The sequence below is a fragment of the Nelumbo nucifera genome, chromosome 8 (genome assembly GCF_055504915.1).
Source record: "Nelumbo nucifera cultivar China Antique chromosome 8, China Antique-T2T, whole genome shotgun sequence".
NCBI lineage: Eukaryota > Viridiplantae > Streptophyta > Magnoliopsida > Proteales > Nelumbonaceae > Nelumbo > Nelumbo nucifera.
In genome coordinates this window covers 17,299,267-17,314,910 of record NC_142656.1, presented here as the reverse complement: position 1 = coordinate 17,314,910, position 15,644 = coordinate 17,299,267, and the positions used below count along the sequence as shown (strand labels likewise).

Sequence of the window (15,644 nt, the reverse complement as noted above, 5' to 3'; positions counted from 1 at the left end):
CGTGTCGTGCCATGCCGTGCCCAATTTACACCTCTAACTACAACCAAGTCATTTTTATTTATTACCATTATTACAGTCATGTATTCTTCACCCTCCAAATGAATCAGATTGTAACATTTTTAAAAATAAAAATGACCTAAAAACCATTCATTGGGTTTAACAGTTTAGTAGTTCAACTGCTCGGGTTCAAAGTCAACGATTTTTTTTTTTTTTTTGGGGGGGGGGGAGATTTTGGGACAAATATAAAATGGAATCAAACATTTCGACCAGTCGGGTCAACAATAATTTTAAAAACATGTATTTAAGTGTATTAACTAATTGATTAAGTAAATTAAGATAAGCAAATAAAGTAATTAGAGAAACTAAGCTAATTAAACTAAAATAAGTAAATTAAGTGAACTAAGTATTTGATTAAGTCAATAAAGTAAATTAAGCTAAGCAAATAGAGTAATTAAATAATTAAAACTAATTAAGGTAAACACACAAATTAGGTTACTATTAATTAAACAAATTAAGTAATTAAAGAAATTAAGAGTTACTAAATTAACTAATTAAGTGATTGTTAATTTATTATTAGGTAATCTAATTAAGTTAATATTTATGTAATAATTTATTCTTAATTATTATTGATAATTATTAATTTAATAACTTTTAATTTGATAAAATCCTTGAAGTAATTTACTTCAACCATAATATTTTTTTTTTAACCAATACATCCAAAGTGACATTTTAACCTTTCTCGTTTCAGAAGACAAGAACGTATAAAACGTTCATTCAACAAACGGTAATGGAGCCAAACCAAACGTCCTCTTATTTTGCTCTATGAAATCATCACCGGTCATTTTTCTTGCTTTCCACGTTGGCGTGGAAAATAATGAATTCATTAATATTATCTCAAAATACAAAGGGTTTAGAGTCCAAAACCTCTTTTCCCAAGAAAACAAATCCCATTCACCGTCAGAGATTCCTGGTATCCAATTTCGTTTTCTCAGGTCACCCATTAGGCCATTAGCCCATTAGATTCGCTGATTCGCTAAGAGATTTTGTGAAAAGAAAGAGGAATCTTTCGTGTTTGAATAAAAATGCATCTGTGTCGTCAGTCAGTCGCCCTTTTATCTCTAGCTTCCACGAAGTATACTATCAGCATGTGAGCATGCATTCTCCCCTCCACTGCTTAAATAATGCATTCTCTTCCCATCTCAAACCCCTCAAAAATCAAAAGCCAAAATCTGTCTCAGTTTAGCAGCAGCTGTAAGTGTCAGAAGAAGAAAAGGAAGAGATGGAAAATTGGCATTTCAAGCCGAATGGGGAGGTGAACACAGCTGCTGATATCACCATCAGAGGGATACTCAACATGATCATGGGTGCTCTTGATGCCAAAGACCCCAGGCCCACTATCCCTCTTGGTCATGGCGATCCCTCTGTTTTCCCCTGCTTTCGGACGACTCCAGTTGCTGAAGATGCCATTGCTGATGTTCTTCGCTCTGCCAAGTTCAACTGTTACGCCCCCAACGTTGGTATTCCTCCGGCAAGAAGGTCCATAAGTAGATTCAGTACAAAAGAATCCGTTTCTTCTTTACTTTTTCAGATACATTTTTATATTGCACAAGTGTTCAATTATTAGACCTTGCAGTTGATTCTATGAAGGTTCCCTCATGGGCAAGCTCCCTTTGAAACCATTGGGTTTCAGAAATAGAAGATTATTTCATGCCAATATAAGGTCATACAGATATCAGTTGCAAGTGGATTCAGATGAATCAAATTTTAACGGTCCAAAGGGTGCCTCCCACCATTTTCGTTTTACTTTCTATACTTCTGATTCTTTTTCGACAAAAGATTGAAGACTTTTCTACTGTCTTTGAGTTAAGCATTTTACTTTGAGAATTTGAATTTTATTTAGATTGATATTGTAATGCTAGTCGAAATTTGGTATTTTAATAATTTCCTTTTAAAATGTATTTTGATGTTATTGTTTGTCTTTTAACAGAGCTATTGCTGAATATCTCTCTACTGATCTTCCATATAAGTTGTCACCTGATGATGTTTATCTAACTGTTGGTTGTGCACAAGCAATTGAAGTTGTACTTACTGTCCTTGCTCGCCCTGGTGCCAATATTCTGCTACCAAGACCGGGGTACCCATATTATGAAGCTCGTGCGGCTTTTAGTCATATCGAAGTTCGTCATTTCGATCTTCTCCCTGAAAATGGTTGGGAGGTTGACCTTGATGCTGTTGAAGCTCTTGCAGATGAGAATACAGTTGCAATGGTCATCATTAATCCAGGAAATCCCTGTGGAAATGTCTATAGTTATCAACATTTGGAAAAGGTGAATGAAATAGGACCTTGTCTCTGTCAGTTTTTGCAACATGAAATCCTTTCCTGAGAAATTCTGTTTGATTTAATATCTCTGAAAGAAATTGGATTGGATGAGGTATTAATAGATATTGTGTTATATTTAGGTTGCTGAGACTGCAAAAAAGCTTGGTATTTTGGTAATTGCTGATGAAGTTTATGATCATCTCACTTTTGGGTGTAATCCATTTGTTCCCATGGGAGTGTTTGGAGAAACTGTTCCTGTCCTTACACTTGGGTCCATATCAAAGAGATGGATAGTGCCTGGTTGGAGACTTGGTTGGCTTGTAACTAGTGATCCTAATGGCATCCTTAAGGAAACCAAGGTTATTATTATTCTCTCTTTCCCTTCATTGTTAGTAATATCTTCCTATCATTTCATGTACTCTATATGTATGATCTAGTATTCCTCCTTTATGTCTTAATATCACTGATGCACTTTACATAAAGCAGTTAGGATATGTAGAGAACACTGATGTGGGCCCCACTGCAGTGGTCCCCACTGTGTTCGTAGGACAGCATGTGTAGTTATTTGCTTCAGTTATAGTAGTGTCAGTTTGAGTCAGTTTGTTAATTCAGTTGTTATTTATTTCAGCTTTTATTTACTTTATTTATTATGCAAGTACTAAGGGCAGATGTGTCCTTTCCATTGTGTACTAAACATAACCTATAAATAATAAGAAAGTGGCGGCGGCAGATCTGTCAGAATCTGTTCCTCCTTTCAACCACTTGTGTTCTCCTGTTCCTCTTCTATTCTCTCTTCTTTCTCTCACTTTTCTTCTATTTTGTAAACCTAAAACCTATTAGGATTCAAGACTGATTACAGTCTTGATCTTCTACTGGATATGTCTAGAAAAGCATTGTTATTGATGGGAGTTGACATCTTGGAAGATTCTTAGAAAAGGAAACTTCTAATGGTCTTTAGAACATAGGAAATTTCTCTTCCTCGTCTGTGTGCTGCTCATGTGGTATGCATACAGGAGATCTAAAAGCCTCATTTTCCACTTGCGAATTAGGAGATCTAGGTCGAAACTCATCCCTAATCCCTAACCTTGTAAATTAGAGCTATTCTAGGTTGACACTGTGCCTCATAAGTCATAATGATGATTAAACAAGAGAGAAATAGAAATTAGATTTTTGGTGCTGTCCAATTCAATACAGAGTAGACAGCATAATGGTTAACCTGGTTCTGATAATGTCATATGGTCCTAAACAGTTAGGGTGTCTAACTTCTCTTTTAGACAGATGCTTCAATATAATTTCCCAGTTGTTATATCTGGACTGATTGCTTGTCTCCCTACAGGCCTATGTTCAATGTCATATCTGGAACATTTGAGTTTTCTCCATCCAGATAAAATAATGTAACAGATGGATCATCCTATTACTATTGGTTTTGATCTCTTAGGCTCACCCAAATGATGGGGATATGATCTTCTCCGTGTGTAATAATTAGTATCAGAGAGAAGATATACATTTCTATCTTTGAAGAATCAATCTTTCCATCGGTTACCATAAATATGAATTGCACTAAGGAGCATATGATTCTAAGTCCTACTGGGTTTGTATTGAACCTGTCAAATATATATAATCTACATATTTGCTCCAAATGCATTGTAATGAAGCCATCAAATTCATTTTTCTTGATCAATTTCCAGCATAAGGGGCATTGGGGTTGGCATTTAAGGTTCATGTTCCACAGTTATTATCCAATTGACAAAAGAATTTTCTTAGAGGCTATAGTGGTAATGGGATATCCACCGACTTTGAAACCATTTCAACAGTAATCCTCTTTAGCTTGGATTTCAAGTTGTCAACATGTTAGATGAATATGTTATGAACAATTCCTGACTACAGTGAAATTACCACAAACATGCAAGGTACATGATCACTTCTCCTAAATTGGTACATGAAAACTCAAGTTTCAAGTTCATGTGGCTTATTTCATCTATTTATGAATAGAATTACCTAAGGGACTTCTTCTATTAGTTGTCAATTGGAGATGTGAGTGAATATTGAAAAATAGTCTAGGCATGAATATAATATGCTCTACTCCCTTTGTCTTGAGCATACTTGACCCTCTGTTTCTCTTTGATCAACTACAAGGTTGCAAACTTTAAGTGAAGCTTTTGATAAGTTAACTGATTTTTATTTTCAATTTCATCTTTGTATCCTCATGTGCATTAAGTTAATGGCCTATGAAGGAGAGACTTTAGATTTTGGATTGATGATTAGAAATTTTACATCTTTACCAACGTACATGTATCATATAACCTAGTTTAGCATGTATAATAGTTTGTTTGGCCCGAGGGCCTTTGAACCTTGCACCATCTTAATGTTGTCAGTATACTTCATTACATGTTGAGAAGATACCCTTTATGTGGATAAATAAGAGATTGAGTAGTGGAATATTTTGAATTTAAGAATTACTATAATGTTTTTTCTAAAGCCCCCCAATAAATTATCTATTTGCTTAGTATAATTCAGATTGAAGAACTGTTAAGATGTTCTTTCTGTTGTTCATTGGTTTGAGATCCATGGTGTTCTTTTAAGCTCATTCTTTTCCAATCAATTTATTCACTTTGTTTTTCAGAAGAAAAGATGCTGTAACAAAATAAATGCATTACTTACCCAAAGTATTTAATTGTCTTTTCTGCTCCAAATTCCTTTCTATTCACACACGTGTACTTGATTTTTTTTGGCAAACGTGTACTTGATTATCTGATGTGCATGTTTCATTGCTCTTCCTTATTGATCTTATGTGTTTGACTTGGATCAAATGCTCTGTTCTCAGATTGTTGACTGCATTATAGGATGTCTCAATATCTCATCTGATCCAGCAACTTTTATTCAGGTTTGTGCTTTAGATGTTTGTTTTGAAGAAATCATGTATGCCCACCACAATGCTGCATACATTTTTCAAGATAGACGCAATTGTCAGTATCCAATTTTATGGTGCAACCCCAGGACCTCATGTTATTTGAAGTCTTCCCAGAAACTGAAGCACATCAACCATATATACCAGAAATCCTGGATCAATATGGGGATGCCAAATTTGAGGCTTTGCCTCAAAAACAAAAACCAGATATAGTTCCACAAAAATAAAAATTAAAAGAGAAGCTCTCACAAAGAAATCTACAGCATGAACAGAATTGCATAGAATTCCCTAAACACTAGATTAACCCTCACTGTTAAGCACTTTTTTGCTAACATAGTCCTTGGATTTTTTTTTATTAATAACAATGAATTTCATTAATATTAAAGAAGAAGTATACATACAAACAGAGGGAGGTAAGCAATCTTAACTCCCTTGCAATCAACAAAACAAAAATTACAGGATTAGAAATGAGCCCAAAACAAAGAATCCCTAATAAACCCCTTGCTTTGCTAACCCATCCACAAATGAATTAGCAGATCTCTTCACCCAACTGAACTTTATCTCAATATCTTTTGCTGGCCATTTAATTTTTTTCCTTTCATTGCTGTAATTCCACATAGCAGTCTTGTCTTCCTCTAGTCATCTTACCTCCACCTCTGAGTCCCCTTCAATTATCAGTCTCCTAATGTTCAGCTCCCTGGCTCTTTGAACTACCTCCAATGCTGCCAAGATTGATAAGATAAGAAGATCGGTTAGGGTGCCCAAGAAAAACCCGAGATACTTGGAGTGATGATAAGATAAGACGCACTCTGTTTCTCTGTTTCTGTTTCTGTTAGAAGGAGTCAATAACTTTCTCTGTTTCTATTTCTGTTTAGAAGGAGTCAATAACCGGCGAGAGAATATCTCGGCCAAGTAGCTTATCGAATAGTTGTTATTCTGTTAGTTTGTTAATCCCTTAATTAAGGGATATTGTTAGTTTGTTAATCCCTTAACTAGGGGCTGACTTCCTGGTAGACAGTTAAGAATTACCTGTATTTAAGCACCACCCAACCAGCTTGGAAGGGGGAGTTTAATAAAGATTCTGTGGTTTGTTCTCACCCAAAGAAGAGATTTATTTGTAGCTACTTACTGGGACCTATCATTGGTATCAGAGCTACTGGTTTCATGGCATCTAACAAGGAGAGGATCGAGACTTGGGAAGCAGGCCTTGGAGGACTCCAGAGCAGCTTCAGCCGAATGGAAGAGAGTATGTCAGACAAGTTACACCGATTGGAGGATACCATCAATAAGCTGTCTGAAGTTATATTCTCTAGCAAAGGAATTGGAGTTAGCAATAATCCTGAGACATCGTATGCAAAGGGTCGAAGTCGCATCGTTGGAGAGGAGGTCCACGATAATTCGGATGAAGGACGGCCTCTGTTCGCAGCAAAACCCATCAAAGTGGAATTTCCTCGCTTTTCAGGTGAGGATCCAACAGTTTGGTGTGCAAGAGCTGAGCAGTATTTTGATTTTCAGGGTACCTCGGATTCACAGAGGGTTCCCTTAGCCTCTTTCCATTTAGAGGGCGAGGCTAATGAATGGTGGCAATGGATGAAACGGACCTACAAGGAAGAGGGCAAGGCAGTAACATGGGAAAACTTTCTAGAGGAACTATGGGCCTGATTCGGCCCTACCGACTCTGAAGATTTCGACGAAGCTTTGTCAAAAATCAAGCAAACAGGGCCCTTACGTGATTACCAGAAGGAATTTGAAAGGTTGGGCAACCGTGTGCAAGGCTGGACTCAAAAAGCTCTAGTAGGAACATTCATGGGTGGTCTAAAGGCTGATATAGCAGACGGTATTCGTATGTTCAAACCTCGATGCTTGAAGGATGCTATCAGCCTAGCACGAATGAGGGACGAGCAGCTAGCTCATTATAGGAAGCTTCCCAAACCAATCAACCAGCCCATCGTGGAGGTATCATCATCTGTGAGAAGCAAACAGCCTCTCCCCACTAAGAGTCTCTCTTGGGAGGAAATGCAGAAACGGCAAGTTCGTGGCTTATGTTTTAACTGTGATGAAAGGTTTACACCGGGGCACAAATGCCAAGGGCCAAATCTGCTGTTACTTGAGGCAGGATCGAGTGATACGGAGGAGGACAATAAGGACGGCTTAAATTTTCCAGAGGAGGAGGCACCAGAAATTTCTCTCCATGCTCTCACTGGATGGGCTGCAAATCGGACCATGAGGGTTAAAGCCAAGATAGGATCGCAGGAGCTGATAGTTCTCATCGATAGTGGATCCACGCATAACTTTATCAATGACAAGGTGGCGGGGTTTCTACAGTTGCCAGTGGTTCCCACCAAGCCGTTTACAGTAAAGGTAGCTAATGGGAAGGCCATAACATGTCAAGGCAGGTTCGAGAACGTGAAAATTCTCCTACAAGGTATACCCTTCACTTTAACTCTTTATGCATTGCCACTAATGGGTTTGGACGTGGTTCTAGGAGTCCAATGGTTAGAACTCTTGGGCATGGTAGTTTGCGATTGGAGAAAGATGTCCATGGAGTTTCAATGGAAGGGAAATTACCACCAGTTACATGGGATGGATGCTCCTCCAATCCAGGCCACGTCATTCAAGACCATCGCCAAGCAGTCCCGCCAAGGATGCTCCATGTTCGCAGTCTGCCGCCAGCCCTCATCCAATACAGAGACACCCGAGATTCAAGAGGACATGCAGCAGCTGTTGGATACATTTGAAGATATTTTTCAAGAGCCAAAACAGCTACCACCAGCAAGAGAGATTGAACATCGCATCACCCTCAAGGAAGGTACTGAACCCATTAATGTTCGACCTTACAGGTATGCCTATTTCCAGAAAGCCGAAATTGAAAAACAAGTTCATGACATGCTAAAATTGGGGCTAATTAGACCTAGTACAAGTCCATTTTCATCTCCTGTTTTATTAGTTAAAAAGAAAGATGGTTCCTGGCGCTTTTGTACTGACTATAGGGCTCTCAATGCGGTGACCATCAAAGACCGATTTCCCATCCCCACTGTTGATGACATGTTAGATGAACTACATGGGGCGGCCTTCTTCACTAAACTGGATTTATGATCCGGTTATCACCAGGTACGGGTGCATCCAGTTGACATCCATAAAACTGCATTTCGTACCCACAATGGCCATTATGAATATCTAGTTATGCCCTTCGGCTTATGTAATGCGCCCTCAACTTTTCAAGCTCTCATGAATTCTATTTTTCGCCCGTACCTACGAAAATTCATTTTAGTCTTTTTTGATGACATATTAATCTATAGCCCCAATTGGACCATGCACATCGAACATGTTAAAATGGTTTTCGAAATATTAAGGCATCATAGGTTCTTTATCAAGCTTCGCAAATGCGCTTTTGGCCAACAAGAAATTGAGTATTTGGGTCACATTGTCACTTCACGTGGCATTAAGGTGGACCAGGAAAAAATCCAAGCCATGCTGAAGTGGCCAACTCCTACTAATGTTTCCGAGTTGCGTGGTTTCCTAGGCCTCACAGGGTATTACAGGAAGTTTGTTTGCAACTATGGGATCATTGCTCGACCGTTGACAAATCTGTTGAAACAAGGAAAATTTGCATGGACACCAGAAGCGGAGGCAGCGTTTAACAATTTGAAGCGGGCCATGACCACAACACCTACACTTGCAATGCCCAATTTTGACCAGCCATTCGTGATTGAAGCAGATGCCTCAAGTGGAGGAATTGGGGCGGTCTTAATGCAGCAAAACAGGCTTATCGCTTTCATGAGTCGAGCCATTGGAGTTTCCAAAGTCTCAAATATCTTTTGGAACAACGAATAGCCACTTCGGAGCAACAAAAATGGATGGCTAAGCTGTTGGGATACGATTATGAAATTGTCTATAAACCGGGTCGTGAAAACTCAGCTGCAGATGCACTGTCCAGAGTAGAAGGAAGCCCCTGTCTTGACTCCTTGTTCGTACCTCATACCTCCTTGTGGGAAGCTATCAAAAGCGAAGCCATTGAACATCCTTACATGATCAAAATTGGCAAGCTTGCGAAGGAAAATCCTGGTGAACCATATAAGTGGCGAAATGGATTAGTGTGCTACAAAGGCAGAGTGGTAATCCCTCCAAATTCGAGCATCATCTCTCAACTCCTGTACGAATTCCATGATTCACCCCTTGGTGGACACTTGGGTACCCTGCGAACTTTCAGGCGGCTGGCTGCGAACATGGAGCATCCTTGGCGGGACTGCTTGGTGATGGTCTTGAATGACGTGGCCTGGATTGGAGGAGCATCCATCCCATGTAACTGGTGGTAATTTCCCTTCCATTGAAACTCCATGGACATCTTTCTCCAATCGCAAACTACCATGCCCAAGAGTTCTAACCATTGGACTCCTAGAACCACGTCCAAACCCATTAGTGGCAATGCATAAAGAGTCAAAGTGAAGGGTATACCTTGTAGGAGAATTTTCACGTTCTCGAACCTGCTCTTCTTTGGGTGAGAGCAAACCACAGAATCTTTATTAAACTTCCCCCTTCCAAGCTGGTTGGGTGGTGCTTAAATACAGGTAATTCTTAACTGTCTACCAAGAAGTCAGCCCCTAGTTAAGGTTATCCAGTCAGTAGCTCAGCAATTCTACTGGCCATCGATGCATAAAGTTATCAAGGAGTATGTGGCGGCATGTGACATTTGCCAAAGAAATAAAGCAAACACACAATCACCAGCTGGCCTCCTTCAACCACTACCCATTCCATGCCAAGTGTGGGAGGATATCACAATGGACTTCATAGAGGGATTGCCGACTTCGAATGGATTCAATACAATCCTGGTTGTCATCGATCGCTTGTCAAAGTATGCGCATTTCTTGCCATTAGCGCACCCCTTCACTGCCAAGATAGTAGCTGCAAAATTCGTTGAAGGAGTGATCAAGCTGCATGGAATGCCAAGGTCGATCATCAGTGACCGTGACCCCATCTTCATAAGCAATTTTTTGAAGGAATTCTTTAAGCTGTCGGGAACCCAACTCAACATGATCTCCTCCTACCACCCACAAACCGACGAACAATCAGAGGTGTTAAACCGGTGTCTCGAACAATATCTTAGATGTTTCACATCTCAACAGCCGTGCAAGTGGACTTCCTTCCTCCCTTGGGCAGAGTATTGGTACAATACCACCTACCATATATCCACCGGAATAACACCTTTCCAAGCACTTTATGGAAGAATGCCACCCAACATTCCCCACTATGAAGTCGGGTCTTCAGCAGTCAACGAAGTTGATCAAACACTTCTCACGAGGGATGCTATCCTCCACCAACTCAAGACCAATTTACATGTAGCTGTGAACAGAATGAAACAGGTAGCCGATTCAAAGAGACGCGATATTGAATTCTAGGTGGGTGATTCTGTCTTCCTTAAATTGCAACCATATCGCCAAAACACAGTGTTCCAAAGAACCTGCCAAAAGTTGGCCAACACATTCTATGGTCCATATACCATTGAAGAGAAGGTGGGACAAATTGCCTATAAGCTTAAGCTACCAGAAGGTTCCCGGATTCATCCTGTTTTTCACGTGTCTTTATTAAAGAAATATGTGGGTGATCACGTTGCTACGAGCACAACTTTGCCACCTATGACAAGTGATGGAGGAATCATTGTAGAACCTGAAGCTACTATAGACACAAGGTGGGTGAAAAAAGGCAAATTCTTCATTGAAGAGAGCCTCGTCCAATGGAGGAAGCTACCCATCGAAGAAGCCACCTGGGAAAACACACAGGAGCTACTGGATCGGTTTCCCACTTTGCACCTTGAGGACAAGGTTCCACTTAATGAGGGGGGCAATGATAAGATAAGAAGATCGGTTAGGGTGCCCAAGAAAAACCCGAGATACTTGGAGTGATGATTAGATAAGACGCACTCTGTTTCTCTATTTCTGTTTCTGTTAGAAGGAGTCAATAACTTTCTCTGTTTCTGTTTCTGTTTAGAAGGAGTCAATAACCGGCGAGAGAATATCTCGGCCAAGTAGCTTATCGAATAGTTGTTATTCTGTTAGTTTGTTAACCCCTTAATTCAGGGATATTGTTAGTTTGTTAATCCCTTAACTAGGGGCTGACTTCCTGGTAGACAGTTAAGAATTACCTGTATTTAAGCACCACCCAACCAGCTTGGAAGGGGGAGTTTAATAAAGATTCTGTGGTTTGTTCTCACCCAAAGAAGAGCATTTATTTGTAGCTACTGACTGGGACCTATCAAAGATCTCAGCCCTTAGAGAGTCACCCTCTCCAATGCCGCCAAGATCTCAGTCCTAGACCTACAAATTAAAACTTGTAGCCTGCATGACATAGAATGAGGAAAGTAAGCTTCTTAAGTTTTATGGATCTAATAATTCCTAGATTAATCAAACTAATCACATAACATTCAAATTAGACACTACAAGCCAGTAGGCTTGAGGAAGGAGAAAAGCTGTACCTTTGGTTAATCAAAACCTCTGAACCCTTTTACTTACCTATGGAGTTACAATGTATTCAGTTCCAGATATACAATAAGTTACAGTTTTGATCCAAGTATTATGGATGGCTGAAAACAGGCGTATATCATTATGCTCAAATAGTAGGCTATAGATAATAAATGTTATGCTTGAACTAACTAACATAATGTAACATCCTTATATTCAGAAAATTAACAGAATATATGTCCTTGTTATGCATTGAACTTTGTAACTTTCTTATTTATCTTTGTATGAGACAAATAGAAATGGAAGTTAATATGGTATATAGGATGGACAGTGTGATTTATACAACACAATTGGCTTTCTTGCAAATGGGAATCCTGCATATTTTGAAGAATATAGTAATCAAATAATATCTTGAAAGAATTAATTTTAAATTTGTAGCTTTTCTCATTAAATCTTGATATGGCTTATATTATTCATATTTAATTATGTTCCTCGTCAACTTAAAACAGTAGAAGTTATTTACTTTGGTGATACATCCTTAAATTTCCTTTAAACTCTGTTTTCAGCCATGTTGGCATTATATGCTTTAATGTTCATAGAGGAATTATATTTTGTGTGATAAGGTTATGGTATGTTACAATAATTACCAAAGATTGACCACCCGGTTTAACTATTCATTAAAGAAGACATGTCTAGAAGAGTTTTCAACTGTTTTTCAACTTATGAGTATATGGGTGAATGCATTTTATTTGGCACTCTGACATAGAACAGGTCTGCAATTTTATGATCTTAAGTACCAGGTAACTAAAATACTCTTGGGTTAAAGGTTCATGATGATTTGTTTTTTGGATGCCCAAGTTTAATCTTTATTCCAAGTCAAAAGTATCCAAACAAATGTAGTCAATACACACATTGTTATACTCATTTTCTAGCTGTTATTTGTTATCTAAGACAAAAATTTGTAGACTTCAGAATTTTGATCCCGACAAAGAAAGTATCTACTTTTTTTGTTACCTTTTTCATGTTTATGACAAAATGTTGATTTATCAGGGAGCAATTCTGCAAATCCTTGAGAAAACAAAAGGTGATTTCTTTAAGAAGATAATTGACATATTGAGGCAAGATGCAGATATTATTTATCAGAGAATAAGGGAGATAGGTTGCATTACTTGCCCACACAAACCAGAGGGGTCCATGTTTGTAATGGTGAGCTGTAGGAAAAGTGTGGGATCATTTATGTGGATGAAACTTCAATATGGTGGTAAATATTTCCTTGTTTATATTTTGAAATGTAGGTCAAGCTTGACCTCTCACTTCTAGAAGATATTAAGGATGATATGGACTTTTGCTTCAAATTAGCCAAAGAGGAATCTGTGATTGTTCTTCCAGGTGAGAGAAGAATGTTAGTCTTTAAGAATTAATCGATCAAATTCAATCACAGTTATACAAATATCTTTTGGCATCTTTTATTTCTTGTAAAAGAAAATAGATTGCTTGCATTTACCTTGCATTCTTATAGGCTACATTGTCAATTTCTATGCCCTTTCATTTTCCCAGCTGTTTGCTTTTGAATTACAATGGATTTTGTAAACTTAGGAGAAAAAGAATATGACCACAGGAGCAAATGGGTTGATCACCTATTTGATTATGTGAGAATAACTTCTGCTTCGTATCTTTAGTCATATGAAAACCCTTCCATGGATGCATTGCTATAAATTTAGAGCTATCTATTTCTATATGAGTGTACTCATTGGGTTGTTATCCTGCTTTCTCACCCATATTGCTATTTGCAATAATCTAAGGTTTGTGTTGCCATTTCTACGCAGCCGATCCCCTCTCTAGAGGGCATCAGTAGAGTTTTCATGTTAAGCTACCTTTATGTGTTCTATGCTTGTTGAATGTAGTTACTCACATACTATTTAATTGGTTTAATGAATGTTTTTCTCAAAACAAGCCATTGCTTCATCCCTCTGACTAGTCTCTCATATTTTTGAGGATTGACTAGTGGTTAAGTGCATCATTGATTAATGACTTAGTGTTGATGTATCTATTAGGTGTCTCTGTGGGACTGAAAAATTGGCTTCGCATCACTTTTGCTATCGAGCCATCTTCACTTGAAGAAGCCCTGGAGAGGATAAAATCTTTCTGTAAGAGGCATGCCAAGAAAAAATAATATATTTTCCAGCACACTGTCTAACTAATTGCTTGGGAGTAATAGATATTTGGGGGGATCTCCAACTACCTGTTGGATATCATGCTTCATTCTGTTGATGTTATTAGCTATAGTGTATGCTTGTTGGCCTTGAACATGTGATTCAAAGTGTTTAAATTTGGTGGCACATTGATGTCTGTGATATCTGAACTAAAATGGAACTTTCTAAAATCGCACAATATGATTCTATTGCCACTACACCATTGAAAGAATTTTCCTATGCCTCCTAGTTGCTCAAGGAAGCCAACTCTGCACAGCAAGAGAGAAGATTCTAAGGAACTTCGAACTTGGCATTATGATAAGTGTTGGGATAATTATCACTGATCTATTTAAAGAGAAAGAAATTGTACCTTTGATCCCATCCGATCAGATTAAAATCCCAATCCTATTATATTATAATATTTATTAATTTTATATAATTATATTTAAAATTATAAAAATATATTCTATATATTAAATAATATATGAATTTATATATACAACTAGTGGAGACCCGTGCGATGCACGGGATTTGTTAAGCGAAAGACAAATAATAGAAACATACAAGAGTATACAATTGTTTTATATTTTTAACTTTTTAAATAATTAATAATTATTTATATTTGGGGTTTGACTATGATATGGGAAAGATATGATATCTGAAATTTTTTTGACCAATCAATTGGTATCATAAACGTGGTAGCTAATCAGGTGTTATTTATCAAAATTTATGGGTGGATTTTGATTGGTCATAACTCTTTCGGTACCATATCTTTCTTGTATCATAGATTTTCCCTTATATTTTATATACTATTAGTAACATTTATTTACAATACAAAAATAACAATAATTAATTTCAGCTAGGGTTCATCAAATTGATGAAAACGACCAACCTGACTTGAGTTGGTTGGTTTTCTAGTATTCCTTGTCGACTTTGGTTCAACAATTTTCCAACTTGACAAAGTTGGATCAGTTTTGCTTTGGCCATTTGTAAATCGACAAAAATCAAATGACTCGACCATAGATATATATTAATATTTTATATTTTTAATATAATTTTTAATACGGAAAAATGGGACAATTCCTATATTTCTTAGTCTAAAATATTTTATATCATAAAATTAATTTTTAAATTTATTTTTTAATAATACCATTGTAATTTTTTAAATTCAATTTTAATTTTTTAAGCTTAAATATTTTGGACCGACTAACCAAATTGAAATTCGACCCAAAATGATACAACCCGAGTCAGTCGGTTTTTACTAATAATGACTAATCGGTTTCGGGTGATCAACTCCCCAAAAATAGCCTACAACCAAACCAAACCAACTCGTAAACACTCTTAATTTCAACTAAATTAATAGTCTAATATTTAATAAATAACAATAGTTTAATCTCCAATAATGATTGAAAATTTATAGAAAAAATACACAATTATTGAAAATAAATTGATAATGAAAATACAATAAATACTAAAAAATATATTAAATTAGTCAATAAATAGTGTAATCTCAAATAATAGTTTAATAATCTCTAACAAAGATACAATAAGTACAATAATTAAACCTAAAAAGTTAAATAATAGTAGTTTAATCTCCAATAATTATTGAAAATTTTCTGCTAAATAACAAAACAAAAATAGATTCATACATAATTATTGGAAATATATTTATCACAAAAAATAATAAATAATTATACAATAAATAGTAATTTTAGTATATATAGATATATAATAAATATATATTAAAATTTTAAAATTATTATTAATAA

The 15,644-nt window shown here is 37.0% G+C and overlaps 1 protein-coding gene across 3 annotated transcripts; it reads left to right on the top strand.

The window, feature by feature from the left end:
- Positions 1-934: 934 nt before the first annotated feature.
- LOC104592560 (nicotianamine aminotransferase 1-like) lies at positions 935-14,107 on the top strand. Of its 3 annotated transcripts, XM_019196903.2 has the most exons (8): positions 1,397-1,536; positions 1,634-1,862; positions 1,988-2,327; positions 2,461-2,679; positions 5,145-5,204; positions 12,734-12,889; positions 12,979-13,072; positions 13,738-14,107. In XM_019196903.2, the coding sequence occupies exons 2-8, from the start codon at positions 1,753-1,755 to the stop codon at positions 13,854-13,856; spliced, it is 1,098 nt and encodes a 365-aa protein (XP_019052448.1). In that variant the 5' UTR covers positions 1,397-1,536; positions 1,634-1,752; the 3' UTR covers positions 13,857-14,107. The 3 variants fall into 3 exon arrangements, with proteins under 3 accessions (XP_010250299.1, XP_010250300.1, XP_019052448.1); XM_010251997.3 differs by lacking the exon at positions 1,634-1,862 and having other exon boundaries at positions 935-1,536; XM_010251998.3 differs by lacking the exons at positions 1,634-1,862; positions 5,145-5,204 and having other exon boundaries at positions 1,016-1,536.
- The last annotated feature ends 1,537 nt before the right edge of the window (positions 14,108-15,644 follow it).

What these genes read in the sequence shown, in the direction of transcription:
- LOC104592560 (XM_010251997.3), top strand. Translation starts at nt 1,280, where the DNA reads ATGGAAAATTGGCATTTCAAGCCGAATGGGGAGGTGAACACAGCTGCT. An exon ending in AGGGGTCCATGTTTGTAATG is followed by an intron (nt 12,890 to 12,978) that starts GTGAGCTGTAGG and finishes TTTGAAATGTAG; the next exon opens with GTCAAGCTTGACCTCTCACT. An exon ending in ATCTGTGATTGTTCTTCCAG is followed by an intron (nt 13,073 to 13,737) that starts GTGAGAGAAGAA and finishes TGTATCTATTAG; the next exon opens with GTGTCTCTGTGGGACTGAAA.